Consider the following 18,675-nt stretch of genomic DNA (forward strand, 5'->3'; position numbering starts at 1 on the left):
CTAATGGCACCATTTTTATGTGTACCGATCGCATTTTACATGCAAAAACTGCCACCCTCTAGTGGAGTGAGACTCATGGCTCAAATTTGGTCCACCGAAGTATCGGAAATTGGTCTGAAATACGTTTTGACCGTTTGGAGAAATCTTGCTTCGTTTGGTTATTACGTGCAAAAACATGTTTTCTGTAAGTTTTCTGAAGCTCATCACTTCTACACTTGAAACGTTGCACTAAGGTACATTGAAGCGCTAAACAAACTGGTATAGGCATGCGTATACAGAGATATGTAAACAGGCAGAATATGACGCTGCGGTTGGCAACGCCCGTTTAAGACAATAAGTGTCTACTGCAGTTGTTAGATCGGTTACTGCCGCTACAGTGGCAGGTTACCAAGAGTGAATTTGAACATGCTGTTGCAGTCGGCGTACGAGCGGTGGGGACAGCATCTCCGAGGTAGCGATGAAGTGTGGATTTTCCCGTACGACCATTTCACGCGTGTACCGTGAATATCAGGGATGTGGTAAAACATCAGATCTCCGACATGGCTGCGGCCGTAAAAAGATCCTGCAAGAACGGGACCAGCGACGAATGAACAGACTCGTTCAACGTGGCAGAAGTGCAACCCTTCCGCAAATTGCCGCAGATTTCACTGCTGAGTCATCAAAAAAAGTGTTATCGTGCGAACCATTCAAAGAAACATCATCGATATGGGCTTTCGTAGCCGGAGGCCCAATCGTTTAGCCTTGATGCCTGCACGACACAAAGCTTTACGCCTCGCCTGGGATCGTCATGATCGACATTGCACTTTTGATGACAGGGAACATGTTGCCTGGTCAGACGAGTGTCGTTTCGAATTGTATCGAGCGGGTGGACGTGTACAGGTATGGAGACAACCTCATGAATCCATGGATCCTGCATGTCAGCAGCTGACTGTTCAAAGTGGCGGAGGCTTTGTAATGGCGTGGGGCGTGTGCAGTTGGAGTGATATGAGATCCATGATACGCCTAGATACCTCTAGGTATCTCTGACGGGTGACACGTATGTAAGGATCCTGTCTGATCACCTGCATCCATTCATGTCCATTACGCATTCCTACGGACTTGGGCAGTTCCAGCAGGACAATGTGAGACCCCATACGTCCAGAATTGCTACAGAGTGGCTCCAGGAAGACTCTTCTGAGTTTAATCACCTCCGCTGGCCACCAAACTCCACAGACATGAATATTACTGGGCTTATCTTGGATGCCTTGCAACGTGTTGTTCAGAAGCGATTTTTGCTCCCTCCTACTGTTTCTGATTTATGGACAGCCCTGCAGGATTCACCCTGTCAGTTCCCTTCGGCACTACTTCAGCATTAGTTGAATCCACGCCACGTCATATTGTGGCACCTGCGCCCTTGCTTGGGCCCTACTCTATATTAGGCAGGTGTACCTGCTTCTTTGGCTTTTCTGTGTAGATATATGGATGAAGTCCACGGAAACGTTTTTTATCCACTAAACCTTATTCGTTGTCGAGAAAGAATGGTTTAAAGTAGATCTAGGTGTAGCACGTAAAATTCATTTTTTAGCAATTAATGGTCATCCTGTTGTTTTGTGAAAGCTTTTCCGTTGCCATGATATAATCAACATGATTCGAAAGACAAAACCTATACCAGATCAGTCGTCGCCAGAGTCAACAAAAATCTATATCGGTTGCCAAGCTGTGGCTTCCTAATATCCACATTACAATGGAGTAAAAGTTGGAAATATGTCAAATTGTTTTGATTTAAATATCTTTGAAGCTGCCAGATAAGTCGATAATTTAGTTTGCATTCTTTACATCCCTGACTCTGCCCGGGACATACTCGCTTTTTTGTGCTGCGATAGGATCATTTGTCATTCTGGTTAGTATGTTCTCAGGGAGTCTTACACAGCAGTGGTCGAATTCATATTCAATCCTGTCGAGTGGATCAGCACCTATCTCCGCAAGATTCCATACGGTGTATGGTGGAGGGAAGCTTGAACCACTATTAGTCATTTACTTTCCCACTCCACTCGAAATGGGCTGAGGTGGAAAAACGGGCTAGGAGTGTATACCTCAGTACGAGTTTTAATTTCTTTTATCTTGTTTTCACGGTCCTTAGGCGAAATGTATGTATTCTGGAAATCACTACAGGGATTCCCCTTTGATACTATTGAGCATTTTTGTAATAGTTGCTTCCTGATCGAATCATCCAGCGACAAATCTACCAGCACATCTATGAATTGCTTCTATGCCTTCCTTTAATCCGACCTCATGAAGACTCGAACAATACTCAAGAACAGGTCGTAAATATTTTTGGTCCGTGGTCTGCTTTATACATGTGGTACACTTTCCTAGAATCCTCGCAACAAACCGAAGTCGACCATTGGCCTTCCCCTCTACCAATATATCGTGCTCGTCCCGCTTCATACTGCTTTGCAACGTTACTCCTAGATATTTAACTCATGTGTCTGTGTCAAGTAGCACGTTCCAACATCACAGGATTGTTCTTCGGCCTCATCTGCATTAACTTACAATTTATACATGGTGAGGAAGCTGCCATTCTTGAGCCCGTGCTGTACTCACTGGATCCAATGTAGTAGACGGTGAAGTCCTTGTGGGTGCCCACGAGGTCGACCTTGAGCCGGTGCACGGCCAGCTTGGTGAAGACGACGTCGCCGCGGTAGAAGACGGGCCGGCCGCCCTCGTGGGCCACCGACTCGTCCATCAGCGGGTGCGACCGGATGAAGTTGAGCACCACGTCTGCGAACAGGTTCAGTTCTGTAAAGCGGGCAGTGTACCATGCCAGAGAAACTTGTCTGTTCGACAGTTAAATTCATACAAGTTTTGACAACGTTATTTTTGTCACTGTAGCCAATGTTTGATGTCTTTATTGCAGTGGGAGTATAGCAACATATTATTCCTCATCCAAATACAACCAACGTCATAATTCCGGTTTGGTGGAATAATTATTTCACAATCATTTTCGTCCCACATAATATAGAACTAACAGGAAAAGGAAGGACATATCTTTTAATATTGGAGTACTGGATATATTCAGACCTTATAAATATCAGACAAATATATATCTCCTGCTAAGAAGAACAAAAAGCGGTTTTCCTGTAACGTATGGCTCAATAACTACTAGAGTCTGAAAGCTGATATATTGGACTCGAAACCGAATAATTTCCGCTCGCCTTTAGAGCAGTTATAAGGGGCTACCAGAAAGTTTCTACCTGATGGCGTTGTTGCAACGTACGAGGATTGTTTTTTAAGTAAGTACCGTTTTGAAATTAAAGAAAGACCTACTAAGATATCTCAATAATTTTATTTTTACACGAAAGGCGGTACCTTAATCCACGCACTGACGCCATTACAGTCTGATTCTTCCCCATTTACATTGTGTACTGAGAGTTTAAGATGCCTCCGATAATCGTGAGTCCCGCCGACTGTGGAGTACGAGCTGTTATAAGATTTCTTAGTGCTAAAGGCCTAAAAGCGATCGATATTCATCGTGAGATCTATGCAGTTTACGGAGAAAACACTATGAATGATGGAATGGTAAGAAAGTGGGTGAGAGCATTTAAAGATGGCCGCACAAATGCGCATGACGAACAACGGAGTGGGCGTCCTTCAGTCGTTAAAGAAAGTTTGGTGCAGGAAGTGGACAATAAGGTGAGAGAAAACAGACGCTTTACGATTTCCTACTTGCGGGATGACTTTCCTAATGTTTCTCGTAGTGTTTTGTATGGCATTGTGACCGAGCACTTGAATTATCGAAAATTGTGCGCACGTTGGGTACCGAAAATGTTAACGGATGCGCACAAAACCAAACGTTTAGATAGTGCATTGACTTTCCTTGAGCTGTACCACAACGACGGTGATGATTTCTTAAGCCAAATTGTTATGGGTGATGGAATACGGGTGGCCTACGTCACACCAGAAACAAAGCAACAGTCCATGGAAGTTGAGCAAGGGCATCGTTTTGCTGTGGCGAATCAGACCAAAGATCTCATCACATCTTTTCGATGGGAAACTCTGTACAGCCCCGATCTTACTCCCCGTGACTACCATCTGTTCCTGCACTTGAAGAAACACCTGAGCGGTCAGCGTCTTCAAGACGATGACGAAGTCAAAACAGTGGTGATGCAATGGTTAACAAGTCAGGTGGCAGACTTCTACGAGGAGGGTATTCAAAAACTGGTACAACGTTATGACAAGTGCCACAATATTTAAATTATGTAGAAAAGTAGATTAAGGTATAGGGTTTCATGCAAATATAAAATTATTGAGCTATCTTAGCACGTCTTCTTTTTAACTTCAAAACGGTACTTACTTAACAAACACGCCTCGTATATGCAACGTAGCGCGTCTCCGGTGCGCGTATATAAGCACTGACATGTAGCCAAGGGATTAGTGTGCCATTTTTGACTGTCCGACGAGTGTCCAGTAAATGCGAAAACGTGAACTACCGTGACGGTATTACCAACTGCGTCGAAACAGAACAAACGTACACTTATTGTTTTCTTGGATGCCGAAGGACAAACGCTGGTAGACATTTATTGGAAAAGGAAGAAAATGTGGGAGGCAGCATGTCTGTTGAAAAGTATCGTTGTGGAATGGTGCACCAAGATCTATGCTGCTGATGCTCACGCTGTTCTTTGATTACTGGGCCACACTGCTTATTGATTTCAAGAAACCTGGTGTCTCCATGACTGGGGAACGGTACTGTGAAACGGTAGAGAAATTGTGGTGTGTAGTTAAGGCGAAACTGCGACGGGCTGCTGCTGCTACATGATAACGCACGTCCCTATGTCACTAATGTCTAACGCAGAAGTTACACCAACTCAACTGGGAGTCACTCGAGCATCCGCCCTGTAGTCCTGATTTCTCCAGTGCCAATATCACGCCTTCGGTGGCTTGAAAAATGCCTTGAAGGATCGGCGATTCCTGTCAGATGACGATGTGCAGCAGGCAGTTATGTATTTCTTCACGCAGCAAGACATGCCGTTTTACGAAACGCGTATCTTCAACCTGCTGCGTCAGTGGGATGACTGGATCACTGCTCAGGGCGATTTTGTCTGATTGAAATGCCATTTTTGGACTGTGCGGCCTTCGAATGGAAACTTTTTGATAGTTCCTAGTGCTTCTTATTTAGTAAATGCAGTCTTTCCGGCAGGATTAGAGTCTCCAGGCTTTTTATAGCATTTAACCAGAGTTACTTTTGTAGCGCACCACCGTTTAGGATAGGGAAAGTTAGTTTCGAGCGATATTCGGAACACGAGTTACAGCCAGGTGCGGGCCAGTTGCAGTAAGTTACGCTGACCAGCGGTTACGAAGTGGAATGGAGGCCACAGGGCCGTCGAACCGCTGAAAAGAGTAAATGCAGCGGTTTGCATGGCGCAAGCTATAGGCAGAAGAGGCTCCTTGGCGCAACCAGGGTGTGGTGCGTACGTGACGCGAAGCGATGCGTTAGCGAAACTGAGGCGCACAGCCCAGTATAAATAGGTGTCGTTTTCTAACGAGATTCATTCAAGTGTGGCAGCTCTCTTGGACGGCGGGGCGTATCACACTACCGGCGACACACGGCAGCAGATGGCACGCCAGTGTCCCAGTTCATGGCGGGTCACTGGTTCGACCCTCTGAGGCCAATCCGGGGGATTCAAGTGTGGCAGCTCTTCTGGACTGCGGCGCGTGTCACTCCGCCAGGCTACACGCAGCAAAAGATGGAACGACAGCGTCCCAGTCCACGGCGGGTCGTTGGTTCGACTCTCTGAGGCCGACGAAAGGTCTGCAGCCGGCCAGGGCGGGCCACTCTTTGGCTCACTACCGCTGGCAGTCGTCTCGGCTTCCGACTCACGCCGGGAACTTTCCCGTGGCGCGGGCCGCAGATTCGGAGTCCGGATCGCGGGCAGTCGTTGGCGCCTAGTTCCCAGCTACGCCAGCTGAGGAAGAAGCAGCAGCGGGGCCGGCCTACGGCTCCCGGCGGAGCAGCACGGGGACTGTGGTGTCACCGCCAGACACCACACTTGCTAGGTGGTAGCCTTTAAATCGGCCGCGGTCCATTAGTATATGTCGGACCCGCGTGTCGCCACTGTCAGTGATTGCAGACCGAGCGCCACCACGCTGCAGGTCTAGAGAGACTTACTAGCACTCGCCCCAGTTGTACAGCCGACTTAGCCAGAGATGGATCACTGACAACTACGCTCTCATTTGCCGAGACGATAGTTAGCATAGCCTTCAGCTACGTCATTTGCTACGACCTAGCAAGGCGCCATAGCATTTGATAATTAATATTGTGAAGCATGTACCGTAACGAGAGATGTTCTACAATTGTGGATTAAAGTTAAGTATTATATCAACTACGTACTTTATTTGCTACTATTAATTCCCGTAACTGTTCCAGACCTCGCGCCAGCCTGTGTGAGCTTAAGCGCGTGCCTTTCGGCTTCCTCTCATTGTGACTTGGCTGTCTTGCCAAGTCACAACAGGGACCGTGGCCGCTGAGTCGGCTGCTGGCGCAGCCATCCTGATGTAATCAGAACTCTGCAGCTGGCATACAAAGCCGGCTTTGTCACGGAAACTTATGATGACTAAGGTGAAACATTTCCACACAAGACACGCAGGCTTTCATATATTTTACCACATCGCATATCTTAGTTTTCCGGCAGTTCGTCCAACCATTTTCCTGTGAACCCCATGATTGCTAACATACTGCAAAACCTTGTTCTTGGTTGGTACTGAAACCGCTACACAGGGTCCTCATTTTGTCAATCTGACGGTCCACCTCAGATGTTTGTGCCTTCTGCCTTTCAGGCCCATTTTTGCCTAGTGTTTGCACCATTCTGATTGTTCTGCTTAGTGTATTCGCATTTGTATCATTTTTGCCCATTTATGAACAACTTTGCTGTCGAATTCAGTCAGTTTGTTCCTTGTCGATCTACTAGAAGGATCTTTTACTCAAAAGAATCATTTTAGCAACTCGTGATCAGTTACTGCTTTAAATTTCTGACCACACAAATAACATTGAAAGTAGGTTATTCTACAGATAACCACGGACGTCTCCTTTCCTGTAGTGGAGTAGTTCCATTCAAACCTGTTTAGTTGTGTAGAAGCATAAGGCACTCAGTGGTATTCATCATATATAGGCTTAGAATACAACCAGCTCGTTGCTGGCCTCCCATGACAGGATGAAATCTTTTTCTAAGTCTAGAAATATCAGTACTGGAGACGATATCAACACTTCTTTCAGTGCTTAAAATGCTGCCTGACAATCTGTCGGCCACTCAGATGCTACACCTTTCCTTAATTAGCAATTCAGTAGTACTGTAATTTCTGCAGAATTCTTCACCAATTGTAATAACATACGCCTATGACTGATGCACGTTGCGACATTGTTCACTAGGAGTTGTTGCTTCTAGTGGAATCAAAGTTTCACCAATTTCAATTGTATGTAGCAGAAGATCGATTTAACTTGATTTTACCAAGGAAATCCAGTCTGAGAACTGCAGAATAATCTTTACTAACATGTGGGAACACTTCCACGTACTCACTAAAACTCTTACCTCTAACGCTAAAGTCGAGCAGTGCTGTCTCTAGTGACTTTACATCATAGTCATGTACCCTACGTAACTTGCACTGTGGACACGTGAGTCTCTCCCTGTGCAAGAGGTCAAGACTAAGGACTGACATGTACGCACCAGCATCTATAAACATTTATATTCCTTGCCGTGTAGTGAGGCTAACACGCATCATTACATCTCTGCATATGCCCTTGCAGTATTATGTCCTACTGAGAATGCTTTCTGATGAGTGATTCATTCCCGTTTGCGTTTAGCGGACGCTTCTGCCGATTCTGTATATCCTGTTTCTTATTTCTATAATGCTGTTGTTATGCCAGATTCGTCCACGTTCACAGCACTCTGGCGTACGACCTCACCTCCACATCTGTAACATTCTACTCGTATTTCAGAGGCGAAAAACTACGTGTATCAGTCCCATTTCCGATATCTCGCATGAACACATGATATCAGTGTTTACAGTTCACCCTTATGCAAGTAAGTGGGGAACTACAGTCAAGTGGATACAAGTACAAACACAGGCACCGACGATAATCTTGGAGTAGAGAGAAGCTTACGTTCTCATGTGACTAGAAGAATTACTAGAATGTCTGAGAGAAAGCATTGCAACTTTCCAGTCAGAATAGCACAGACTAAAGCACAGGCGACTGAAATACAGATGATTTTAGAGAAAATCGGAAGCGACAGAGTGCCCCACAATCTCATTTCCAGAGAGAGGGATATATTCAGTTTCCTCAACGGAAACCGTAATAATGATCTGTTATGAGAACGGGAAACCCAGAGGCATGACAAAAGAGGAAACACGAGACTGTGGTATATTTATAAATAGCACAGTCTGTGATATAATTACAAGTACGACCACACTTTAAGTTATCACTCCCTCTGTTGTATTCCCTGGGAAAACTTTTACAACAGTTACCAACACTAAGCCTAACATTCCAAAACAACGCCTTGAATCCCGACTTACGACAATCATTGGAAACTTACAGTATCATATGGAGGACGAATTTAAGTGGAACAAATGTTCCAGAATATCGAGCGATACTGAGACAAACAGCGTTATAACATCACAATTATAATCATTGCTACCACCAGTGTTGCCATGATTCTACTACCAATTTTTCGTGGTCTGTTTTCGCTTCCAATACAAAACTGCCGTCCACAGAGTTAGCAGTGCATCAAATAACTGTCAATGGGGACAATATAGAATTAAGAATCAAAAGAAAGACCATGTGAATCATTTTTCCTGAACATCTAAATAATAAAATCTGTACTTGCATAATTGTCAGTATAAAATAATTGTAATAAGATTGTTTCAGATGCAACCTGAGAGAAGTCTGGAACGGGTTTTCTGAAGGGAGAGGGAGTTTGCACAACAGAAAGAAATTCCGGGTGAACGTAAAAGTTTTAATGTTTTTCACCAAATGTGCAGAGCCAAGCCAGGACAGGCCTAAGTACAATCATAATGCAACCAGAAAGAAAGTCAATGTAGTAATTAGAGAGGCACACAACTGGTGCATTGTCACACCACATAAGAGCATATAGCAGAATAATTGCATCATAAAGTCATTCTGACAGCGCTGCAAAGCGCCATAACAAGACATAAACCATGTACAAGAGCGACTTTCAGCCAACTGATGTGGCAGAAAGTGTCTAGCTGAAGAGCAGACCGCTACAACTGCGAGGCAGCGGCATGGAGTAAAGAGTTCACAACATTAGAAAACTGGACCAAATTTGCTCATCACAGCAGCTTGATACTGTCGTTGGCATGAGCTGACCAGCATGAATACTGGTACATCTGAAGCACACAGGCTATTCTAGGCTGTTCAGTTGCAAGCAACCACTCATTAGTGAGTGTGACAGTGTTGTGAGTTACAGCAAATCAGTGTCGGTGCCATATCACAATGTGATGCACAATATTCAACTGGTGACTTCAACAATGAGATGCTAGCCAGCCTTATGCACTTCACGGCCACGGAATTCCACTGCTGTCACTGATGTGAAGACCTGAGCATCTACAACCAGCATCCCACTGGGGTGCATTGAAGATTATCTCGTAGTTGCTGGAAATGTACATTGTCCAGGAGAGTCACATACGTGCTGCTCCCTGGTTGTACATTACAGCATCTACTGGTGTTTGGCCCTGTCTTGTAGGGAGGCCAGAACATACTTCTACAAGGCTACAGTCATCCCGTGCAGAAGTGTTGACTCCTGAGCGCCGATAACCTCCGTCGAGCACCTATAGGTTCCTTCCCTTCTTCACTGCTGATATAGGCACGAACTGTGATGCCTCTGAGAAAGCGCTGGTAAAGCAGCGCCATAATTTCGCATTACAAACTTGTAATTCTACTCCTCCGGAAGCTCTTGGAATTTGTGCACAACCTTTTGTATCACTCTGTATAAAATTATTGACCCCACTAAAAATGTCCAGGAAAAATACATGAAAGCAAAAACTGGACTGAGCACAGAGCTAGAGTGTGCCAGAAGGCATCAGCACCTCTCCATGCCATTCAAAACTATAAACGATTATTCACCATTTGGAGTGAAAAAAAAAAAAAATTCGCATGTTCCCAAGTCTGTCACGTTCCACTTTTCTATCATATTTGACTACCTTATTCACAACTTTGCTGGCTACGTGCAGACATGTGGTGAAATATCCAAACAAACCATCATCTTTACCCTCTAATTAATGTTTACTGGTTCGTATCTCCCCTCGAGCTTAACTATTCAGTCTGAACAACACCAAAAACACTCGTCTCGTTGTGAGAAAAATTCTTTCTGTTCTGCTCCATCACTAGCCGATTTCTCAAAGTCCTTTTCAGTAATATACATACACACGACCCTCAAATTATCTGCCTCATTATTGTAGGGAACGAAATAACAGCTCCAGCTTCAGAAGACAGTTAATGAGATATCTACCAAAGACAATAATATCTATCCTTGTTGTATACGTACTCGTTACCTCCATTATTACTAAGTATCCTCATTTCCCACCAGATTTGTATCATAAACTATCTATTATGTATGCCAACTAGCGTTGGCACTCTACTTTTACTCGACACGGTACTATAGGTTTTAATTTTAATGTTGACTGTGCCATACTATGGCATGTTATAGTAATTTTATGCTTCTGAAGAAGGCTAGATTATTCTAGTCAGAAACCTGGGTAAAGACCATAAAATTTGTGCAACTGAGACTTATTCCTCAAAATATTACACACACACACACACACACACACACACACACACACACACAAACACACACACACACACACACACACACACACACACACATATATATATATATATATATATATATATATATATATATATATATATATATATATACAGGGTGAGTCACCTAGCGTTACCGCTGGATATATTTCGTAAACCACATCAAATACTGACGAACCGATTCCACAGACCGAACGTGAGGAGAGGGGCTAGTGTAATTGTTTAATACAAACCATACAAAAATGCACGGAAGTATGTTTTTTAACACAAACCTACGTTTTTTTTAAATGGAACCAAGTTAGTTTTGTTAGCACATCTGAACATATAAACAAATACGTAATCAGTGCCGTTTGTTGCATTGTAAAATGTTAATTACATCCGGAGATATTGTAACCTAAAGTTGACGCTTGAGTACCACTCCTCCGCTGTTCGATCGTGTGTATCGGAGAGCACCGAATTACGTAGGGATCCAAAGGGAACGGTGATGGACCTTAGGTACAGAAGAGACTGGAACAGCACATTACGTCCACATGCTAACACCTTTTTATCGGTCTTTTTCACTGACGCACATATACATTACCATGAGGGGTGAGGTACACGTACACACGTGGTTTCCGTTTTCAATTACGGAGTGGAATAGAGTGTGTCCCGACATGTCAGGCCAATAGATGTTCAATGTGGTGGCCATCATTTGCTGCACACAATTGCAATCTCTGGCGTAATGAATGTCGTACACGCCGCAGTACATCTGGTGTAATGTCGCCGCAGGCTGCCACAATACGTTGTTTCATATCCTCTGGGGCTGTAGACACATCACGGTACACATTCTCCTTTAACGTACCCCACAGAAAGAAGACCAGAGGTGTAAGATCAGGAGAACGGGCTGGCCAATTTATGCGTCCTCCACGTCCTATGAAACGCCCGTCGAACATCCTGTCAAGGTTCAGCCTAGTGTTAATTGCGGAATGTGCAGGTGCACCATCATGCTGATGCCACATACGTCGACGCGTTTCCAGTGGGACATTTTTGAGCAACGTTGGCAGATCATTCTGTAGAAACGCGATGTATGTTGCAGCTGTTTGGCCCTCTGCAATGAAGTCAGGACCAATGAAGTGGTCGCCAATGATTCCGCATCATACATTTACAGTCCACGATCGCTGTCGCTCTACTTGTCTGAGCCAGCGAGGATTGTCCACGGACCAGTAATGCATGTTCCGTAGATTTACTGCCTCGTGGTTTGTGAAACCCCCTTCATCGGTAAACAGGTAGAACTGCAACGCATTCTCTGTTAATGCCCATTGACAGAATGGCACTCGATGATTAAAGTCATCACCATGTAATTGCTGATGTAGCGACACATGAAACGGGTGAAAGCGGTGACGATGCAGTATGCGCATGACACTACTTTGATTCAGTCCACCGGCTCATGTGTGGGTTCATGGCAACAGCAGCTAACACACCAACTGCACCCGCTTCTCTTGTGACGGGCCTGTTACGGACCCGTTTGCGTGCTACGACCACACCTGTTGCATACAGTTGGCGGTAGGTGTTTTGCAATGTGCGGCACGTTGGATGCTCTTTGTCCGGGTACCGTTGTGCATACACCCTGCAGGCGTCTGCTGCATTTCGCCGACACTCGCCATAGATGAGTATCATCTCCACCTTTTCAGAGTTCGAATACACCATGGTCACAGTTCCTACAACACTACACTATCACAGACGTCTGGTAAAACGGTGTACTACAGTTGGTCTGCGTGCGGAGACGAATGCAGAGTAATAATAGCAGCAAGCGCTACATGCGGACACTGCGACAGCTAGACCAAACCACAGCAGTGCACTACAGCCACACTCGTAAACACGGCCGTCATCGTAAACATGTCCCTGCAGATGCTGCTCGCCGACAGTGGCCCGTGTTTGTTACAACACGCAACTGAACGTCGGATGTTTCAAGCGTCAACTGTAGCGTCTGAGACCGCTCGGCTAATCCCGCGCGGCTGAGCACCTGCACACTTCCCTGTGAAAGTACGTGACGAACTCAGTGCCACATATCCCAGACGCTGGATCGGAAGATGAGGTCCAATTGCTTGATCACCTTGTCCCGCTGATCTAACACCCCTTGATTTATTTGTTGTGGGGCATATTAGCAGACTCGTTCGTGTACGTAACATCAATTTCCGAAGAAGAAACATTTCGCACCTGTACACTTACTGTGTCTGTGAGGTTCGTGAAATGATTTTCATACTTGGTAGAGCACACCTGGATTTTCTTCGAATATGTTATGCCCCTACTGAAGGCGTTTGTCTCCATTTTCAACACCTTCCGTGATGTGCAACATTGTTAAGAGTAAATAATACATTACCTTTTATGAACGTAAGATGCGTATGTATTGATTATTCTTGTTGTTACTGAAAGTTCCTACTTGTCTGTGGCACAAGATTACTTTATAGACCGTAAGTTTTTTTCCACAGTTGTTGTGTGACGACTGCTCTGTCAGCTCCTTCAGTTTCTGCCCAGTCTTTTGAATCACCATATATTTGTCATTTTTAGAGGAATTTCTGGCTAGTGTGGATAGAATGACTATCCAGGACCACGTGGTTTTGGATGGGTTGAGCGTCAATCCTATATTCTCTACCCATTATTGCATAATGCAAACAGGTCGGCGTTAACATTCTCGATAACTGTCTTCAGGTCGATTGGTTCTCTATTCCGATTTAATCATAGGTCACCAACATGGCTGTAATATTTACAGTGAGACAATGGTGAGTAACATTTGGATGGGTGAGTTTGCTGACTGAACAGCTGTATTCCTTGTGTAGTGGGTAATATTGGCACAGTGTCGTCATTAGTGGTGAGGCAGCACTGACCAGGCAGGGTCTGGGTGTCGTTGACGCACTCGCCGGGCCGTGGCTCCGGGACCTTGCCGGAGGGGAAGGGCAGCCAGGCGGAGCTGCTGGTCGCCTGCTCCTTGAAGCGGCCGCGGAACGCCTGCTGCACGTCACGGAGAGTGTAGGCGCAGACTGCAGACCCAACCAAGCCGGTGCTCGCCGTCGTGAACGTCGCGTAGAAGCGCGACCCCTCGCCGGGGATCCTGTACACGTCCTCTGAACCAGGAAGACATTTCACTTGAAATAATAATAAAATTTGACAGGTCAGACAAAAATCAAGCTCACTAGACTAATGTCAATTAGGTTCTGTCAAGATGAAGCGGTGGGAGAATGTCATGGAAAGGTCGAATGAAAATTCCCACTTGACGTGGCTATGACAAAGGGAATTATTTTATGGAGTAAGAAGATTGTCTCCAACGGAAGGGCATTAACATTTACACTTAATCAGCCAGAACATTATGGCCACCTACCTAATAGCCGGTGTGACCACCTTTTGCACGGATAACAGCGGCGACGAAGCAGTGAGGCCTTGATAGGTCACTGGAGGTGTTTGCACCACATCTGCACACAAAGGTCATCTAATTCCCGTAATTTCCGGAGAGGAGGGCGATGAGCCCCGACTCAGCACGTTCCACGTTCGGTTACTTCCAAGATGTGTTCGATCGAGTACCGATCTGGTGCGTTGGGGGGCCAACACACCAACTGGAACTAACCAATGTGTTCCTCGAACCATGCCATCACACGCCTGGCATTGTGACATGGTGCATTATCTTTCTAAAACATTCCTCTGCCGTCATTGTGACAAGGTGCATTATCTTTTTGAAACATGCCACTGCCGTCGGGAAACATGATCGTCATGAATGAGTATACCTGGCCTGCATTCATCGAACGATCCTCCTTGGTCATCATGGTGGCCTTGCACGAGCTCCACTGGATATCACGGATGTTCCTCACAGCATAATGGAACCAGCGCCAACTTGTCTCGCCCCGCAGTACAGGTGTTCGGGCGCTGTTCCTCTGGAAGACAACGGATTAGCGTCCTCCCATTAGCATGATGAAGAAGGTAAGAGGATTCATCAGACAACTTCGCCAAAGCCCACTGCCGATTGTCACGCGCTCATTTCAGTAGTAGTTGCCGAAGTCGTGGTGTTAACATCGGCTCATGCATGGGACGTCGGCTGCGGAGGCTCGCCATTAGGAGCGTTCGGTGCACTGTGTGTTCAGACACATATTTGCTCTGCTCAGTTTTATAGCCTGACGTTAATTCCGAAACAGTTCGCCGCCGTCCTGTTTTACCAGTCTGCCCAGCCTATGACGTCCCATATCTGTAATGAGGAGTGGGCGCCCAACCCCACGGCATATAGACGTTTCACCCTGGTTCCAACACGTGTTAAAGACACGCTCCACAGCGCTGCACCAACACCCTAAGGGTCGTGCGGTTTCCGAAATGCTGGTGTGGAGCTTCCGGGCCATCCCAATCTGCCCTCGATTAAACTCAGATAGATCGTGCGCCTTCCAAATTCCGTACACGGACACGCCCACTAATACTACATCCACCGTGTGTATCTTACTAGACGTCATTCCTCACCAGGTGACGCTGCTATTGCCTGGATGGGTTTATATCGATAATAGATCTGGCTGATCAGTGTAGCTTCCGTAATGTACGAGGTGTGTAAACAAAGTAATGTAACTGACTTTTTTCTCCGTTTCTATTTGAATAACAACTGACCATTGCCGCCTTCAAAGCCATACACTGGAGACGATTCTTCCACTCCTCATATCCGTGCTATAACTCGGGTATTGGAATGAACTTCAGTTGCTCAGTCACAGTCACTGCAATGTTATCCTGAGCCCCAATGCGACATTCGTTGAGGTGTGTTTACAATCTCGTCACCGGTAATGACACGTTCCAGAAAATGGGAATGGTTTTCAGTCGATTGCATGAAGTCTACGAATCTATTCTTCCACATGTCCTCTAGATCCCGAAAGAGGTTTGTCGGAAGTAGATTTGAGCAGATATTTCTCATTCCCAGTTAATTGGTTAATATCTGATGAACGTTGGTGTGACTTAAATTCAACTCTGCCTCAATCATTGTGACTATCAAACGACAATCGGCACTCACAAGATCCTAGACCGTCGCCATTTGCATGAGTTCTTGAAATCGAAGGCTATCCACTGCGAGCTTCATTTTTCAATTGACTGCTCCGTCCTGCAAACGCCTTAAACCTCCTAAACGTCTGGGCCCTTGACAAAACACTCTCTACGTAGGCAAGTAGAATTTTTTAATCGTCTGCATTGAGTTGTGTCCAAGTCTGAAGCAAAATCTGGTCCGTCTCCATTGCTCTCATTGACAGCACAAGCAAAACTTTCTTCGATAGTAAAAAGAAAAAAGTATTCCCATGTCCTCCTCCAAGTCCGAGCCGCGTGATCTTAGGCGTCTTGCCACGGTTCGCGCGGTTCGGCCCCCCCTCCCCCGTCGGAGTTTCGAGTCCTCCCATGGGCATGAATGCGTGTGTTGTCCCTAGCGTAAGTTAGTTTAAGTTATATTAAGTAGTGTGTAAGCCTAGGGACCGATGACCTCAGCAGTTTGGTCCCATAGGATCTTACCACAAATTTCCAGATTTTCCAAGTCCGATATCAACAGTGTCCCCGCATCGAACACTACGCCATCAGTCTCATTACTTTATTTACACACCTCGTATTCTTTCATCTTTGGTTCCATACTTATTATAAATGTTCGAGGGACCACATTAATTCCAACAGTATTGTACACATGCTGAGAATAGCATTGATTCATACCACCATTGACCAAGTTAGGCCATACAAATCCCATAAGAGATGCAGAACACACGCTGAGCTTCTACCTTAGGATTCAAGCTTACATGATATTCACCAGATTTCTGATTATCTCATGATAAGATATTTTGGTTGTTTACATAGGGTGACAACTGCCTCATGTTTAGAAATTGCGTGGCCTTAATTGACGGCTATGTAGTTGAAACTAGTCATTGCTGCTATAAGTAGAGAAAGTTCTCAATAAACATAAAGTACTGATGAAAATGATGCCACCCTTTAGTCGCATTATTAATTATTAAAATATGATGACGAAGGGTACTCACGTATCTCGTCGAAGTAGAAGGGGAACTCGCCGGGCAGGGAGCAGTTGAGGCGCGCCTTGAGGAAGGTGGCCCAGTTCTGCGAGAGGATGTTCTTGCCGCCGGTGTCGCGCTTGCAGACGCGCGCCACGCGCGAGTACACTCGCTTCCCGCAGTTGATGTACTCCATGGCCGGCTCTCGGAAGAAGAACAGCACGTGCTCGCCCACGTCGAAGGAACCCACGAAGTTCGGCTCTGCGGGCAAGTGCCAATTGCGGCATTCACAGAATCATACTTTTACACCAATGCATGTTTGTTCAGGAAAGTTTTCAAATCGATGATTTTCCCCTTATTCATTCGAATAGTTTGATCCAAAGAGAACTACGCACCACTCGTCTGCAGACTTTCCGTGTACAGCGTATGACTCTTACTGTACTGTTTGCTTCATTCCATGGACAGTTGGTAATGAAAAGATTATTGCTGCTGTGTCTTTTCACAGTACTGCAGAAAATGCTAGGTTGTGTAACTTACACTATGGCCATTAAAATTGCTACACCAAGAAGAAATACAGATGATAAACGGGTATTCATTGGACAAATATATTAAAGTAGAACTGACAAGTGATTACATTTTCACGCAATTTGGCTGCATAGATCCTGAGAAATCAGTACCCAGAACAACCACTTCTGGCCGTAATAACGACCTTGATACGCCTGGGCTGAGTCAAACAGAGCTTGGATGGCGTGTACAGGTACAGCTGCCCATGCAGCTTCAACACGAAACCACAGTTAATCGAGAGTAGTGACTGGCGTATTGCGACGAGCCAGTTGCTCGGCCACTATTGACCAGACGTTATCAGTCGGTGAGAGATCTAGAGAATGTGCTGGCCAGGGCAGCAGTTGAACATTTTCTGTATCCAGAAAGGCCCGTACGGGACCTGAAACATGCGGTCGTGCATTATCCTGCTGAAATGTTGGGTTTCGCAGGGATCGAATGAAGGGTTGAGCCAAGGTCGTAACACATCTGAAATATAACGTCCACGTTTCAAAGTGCCGTCAGTGCGAACAAGAGGTGAGCGAGAAGTGTAACCAATGGCACCCCATACCATCACGCCGGGTGATACGCCAGTATGGCGATGACGAATACACGCTTCCAATGTGCGTTAACCGCGATATCGCCAGACACGGATGCGACCTTCATGACGCTGTAAACAAAACCTAGATTCATCCGAAAAAAATGACGTTTTGCCATTCGTGCACCCAGGTTAATCGTTGAGTACACCATCGCAGGCGCTCCTGTCTGTGATGCAGCGTCACGGGTAACAGCAGCCATGGTCTCCGAGCTGATAGTCCATGCTGCTGCAAACGTCGTCGAACTGTTCGTGCAGATGGTTGTTGTCTTGCAAACGTCCCCATCTGCTGACTGAGGGATCGAGACATGGCTGGACGATCCGTTACAGCCATGCGGATAAGGTGCCTGTCATCTCGACTGCTAGTGATACGAGGCCGTTGGGATCCAGCACGGCGTTCTGTATTACCCTCCTGAACCCACCGATTCCAAATTCTGCTAACAGTCATTGGATCTCGACTAACGCGAGCAGCAATGTCGCGATACGATAAACCGCAATCGCGATAGACTACAATCCGACCTTTATCAAAGTCGGAAACGTGATGGTACGCATTTTTCCTCCTTACACGAGGCATCTCAACAATGTTTCACCAGGCAACGCCGGTCAACTGCTGTTTTTGTATGAGAAATCGGTTGGAAACTTTCTTCATGTCAGCACGTTGTAGGTGTCGCCACCGGCTCCAACCTTGTGTGAATGCTCTGAAACGCTAATCATTTGCATATCACAGCATCTTCTTCCTGTCGGTTAAATTTCAC

The 18,675-nt window shown here is 45.7% G+C and overlaps 1 protein-coding gene across 1 annotated transcript in view; it reads right to left on the minus strand.

Moving 5' to 3' along the window:
- LOC124805488 (semaphorin-2A-like) overlaps positions 1–18,675 on the minus strand; it is a 491,457-nt gene that overhangs the window by 81,641 nt on the left and 391,141 nt on the right. The window contains exons 7-9 of the mRNA XM_047266052.1: positions 16,816–17,046; positions 13,675–13,911; positions 2,584–2,760 (exon numbers count right to left, since the gene is read on the minus strand). Coding sequence (XP_047122008.1) covers positions 2,584–2,760; positions 13,675–13,911; positions 16,816–17,046 — 645 coding nt within the window. The remainder of the gene's footprint in view (positions 1–2,583; positions 2,761–13,674; positions 13,912–16,815; positions 17,047–18,675) is intronic.

Source organism: Schistocerca piceifrons, chromosome 7, assembly GCF_021461385.2.
Source record: "Schistocerca piceifrons isolate TAMUIC-IGC-003096 chromosome 7, iqSchPice1.1, whole genome shotgun sequence".
In the NCBI taxonomy this organism is placed as follows: domain Eukaryota; kingdom Metazoa; phylum Arthropoda; class Insecta; order Orthoptera; family Acrididae; genus Schistocerca; species Schistocerca piceifrons.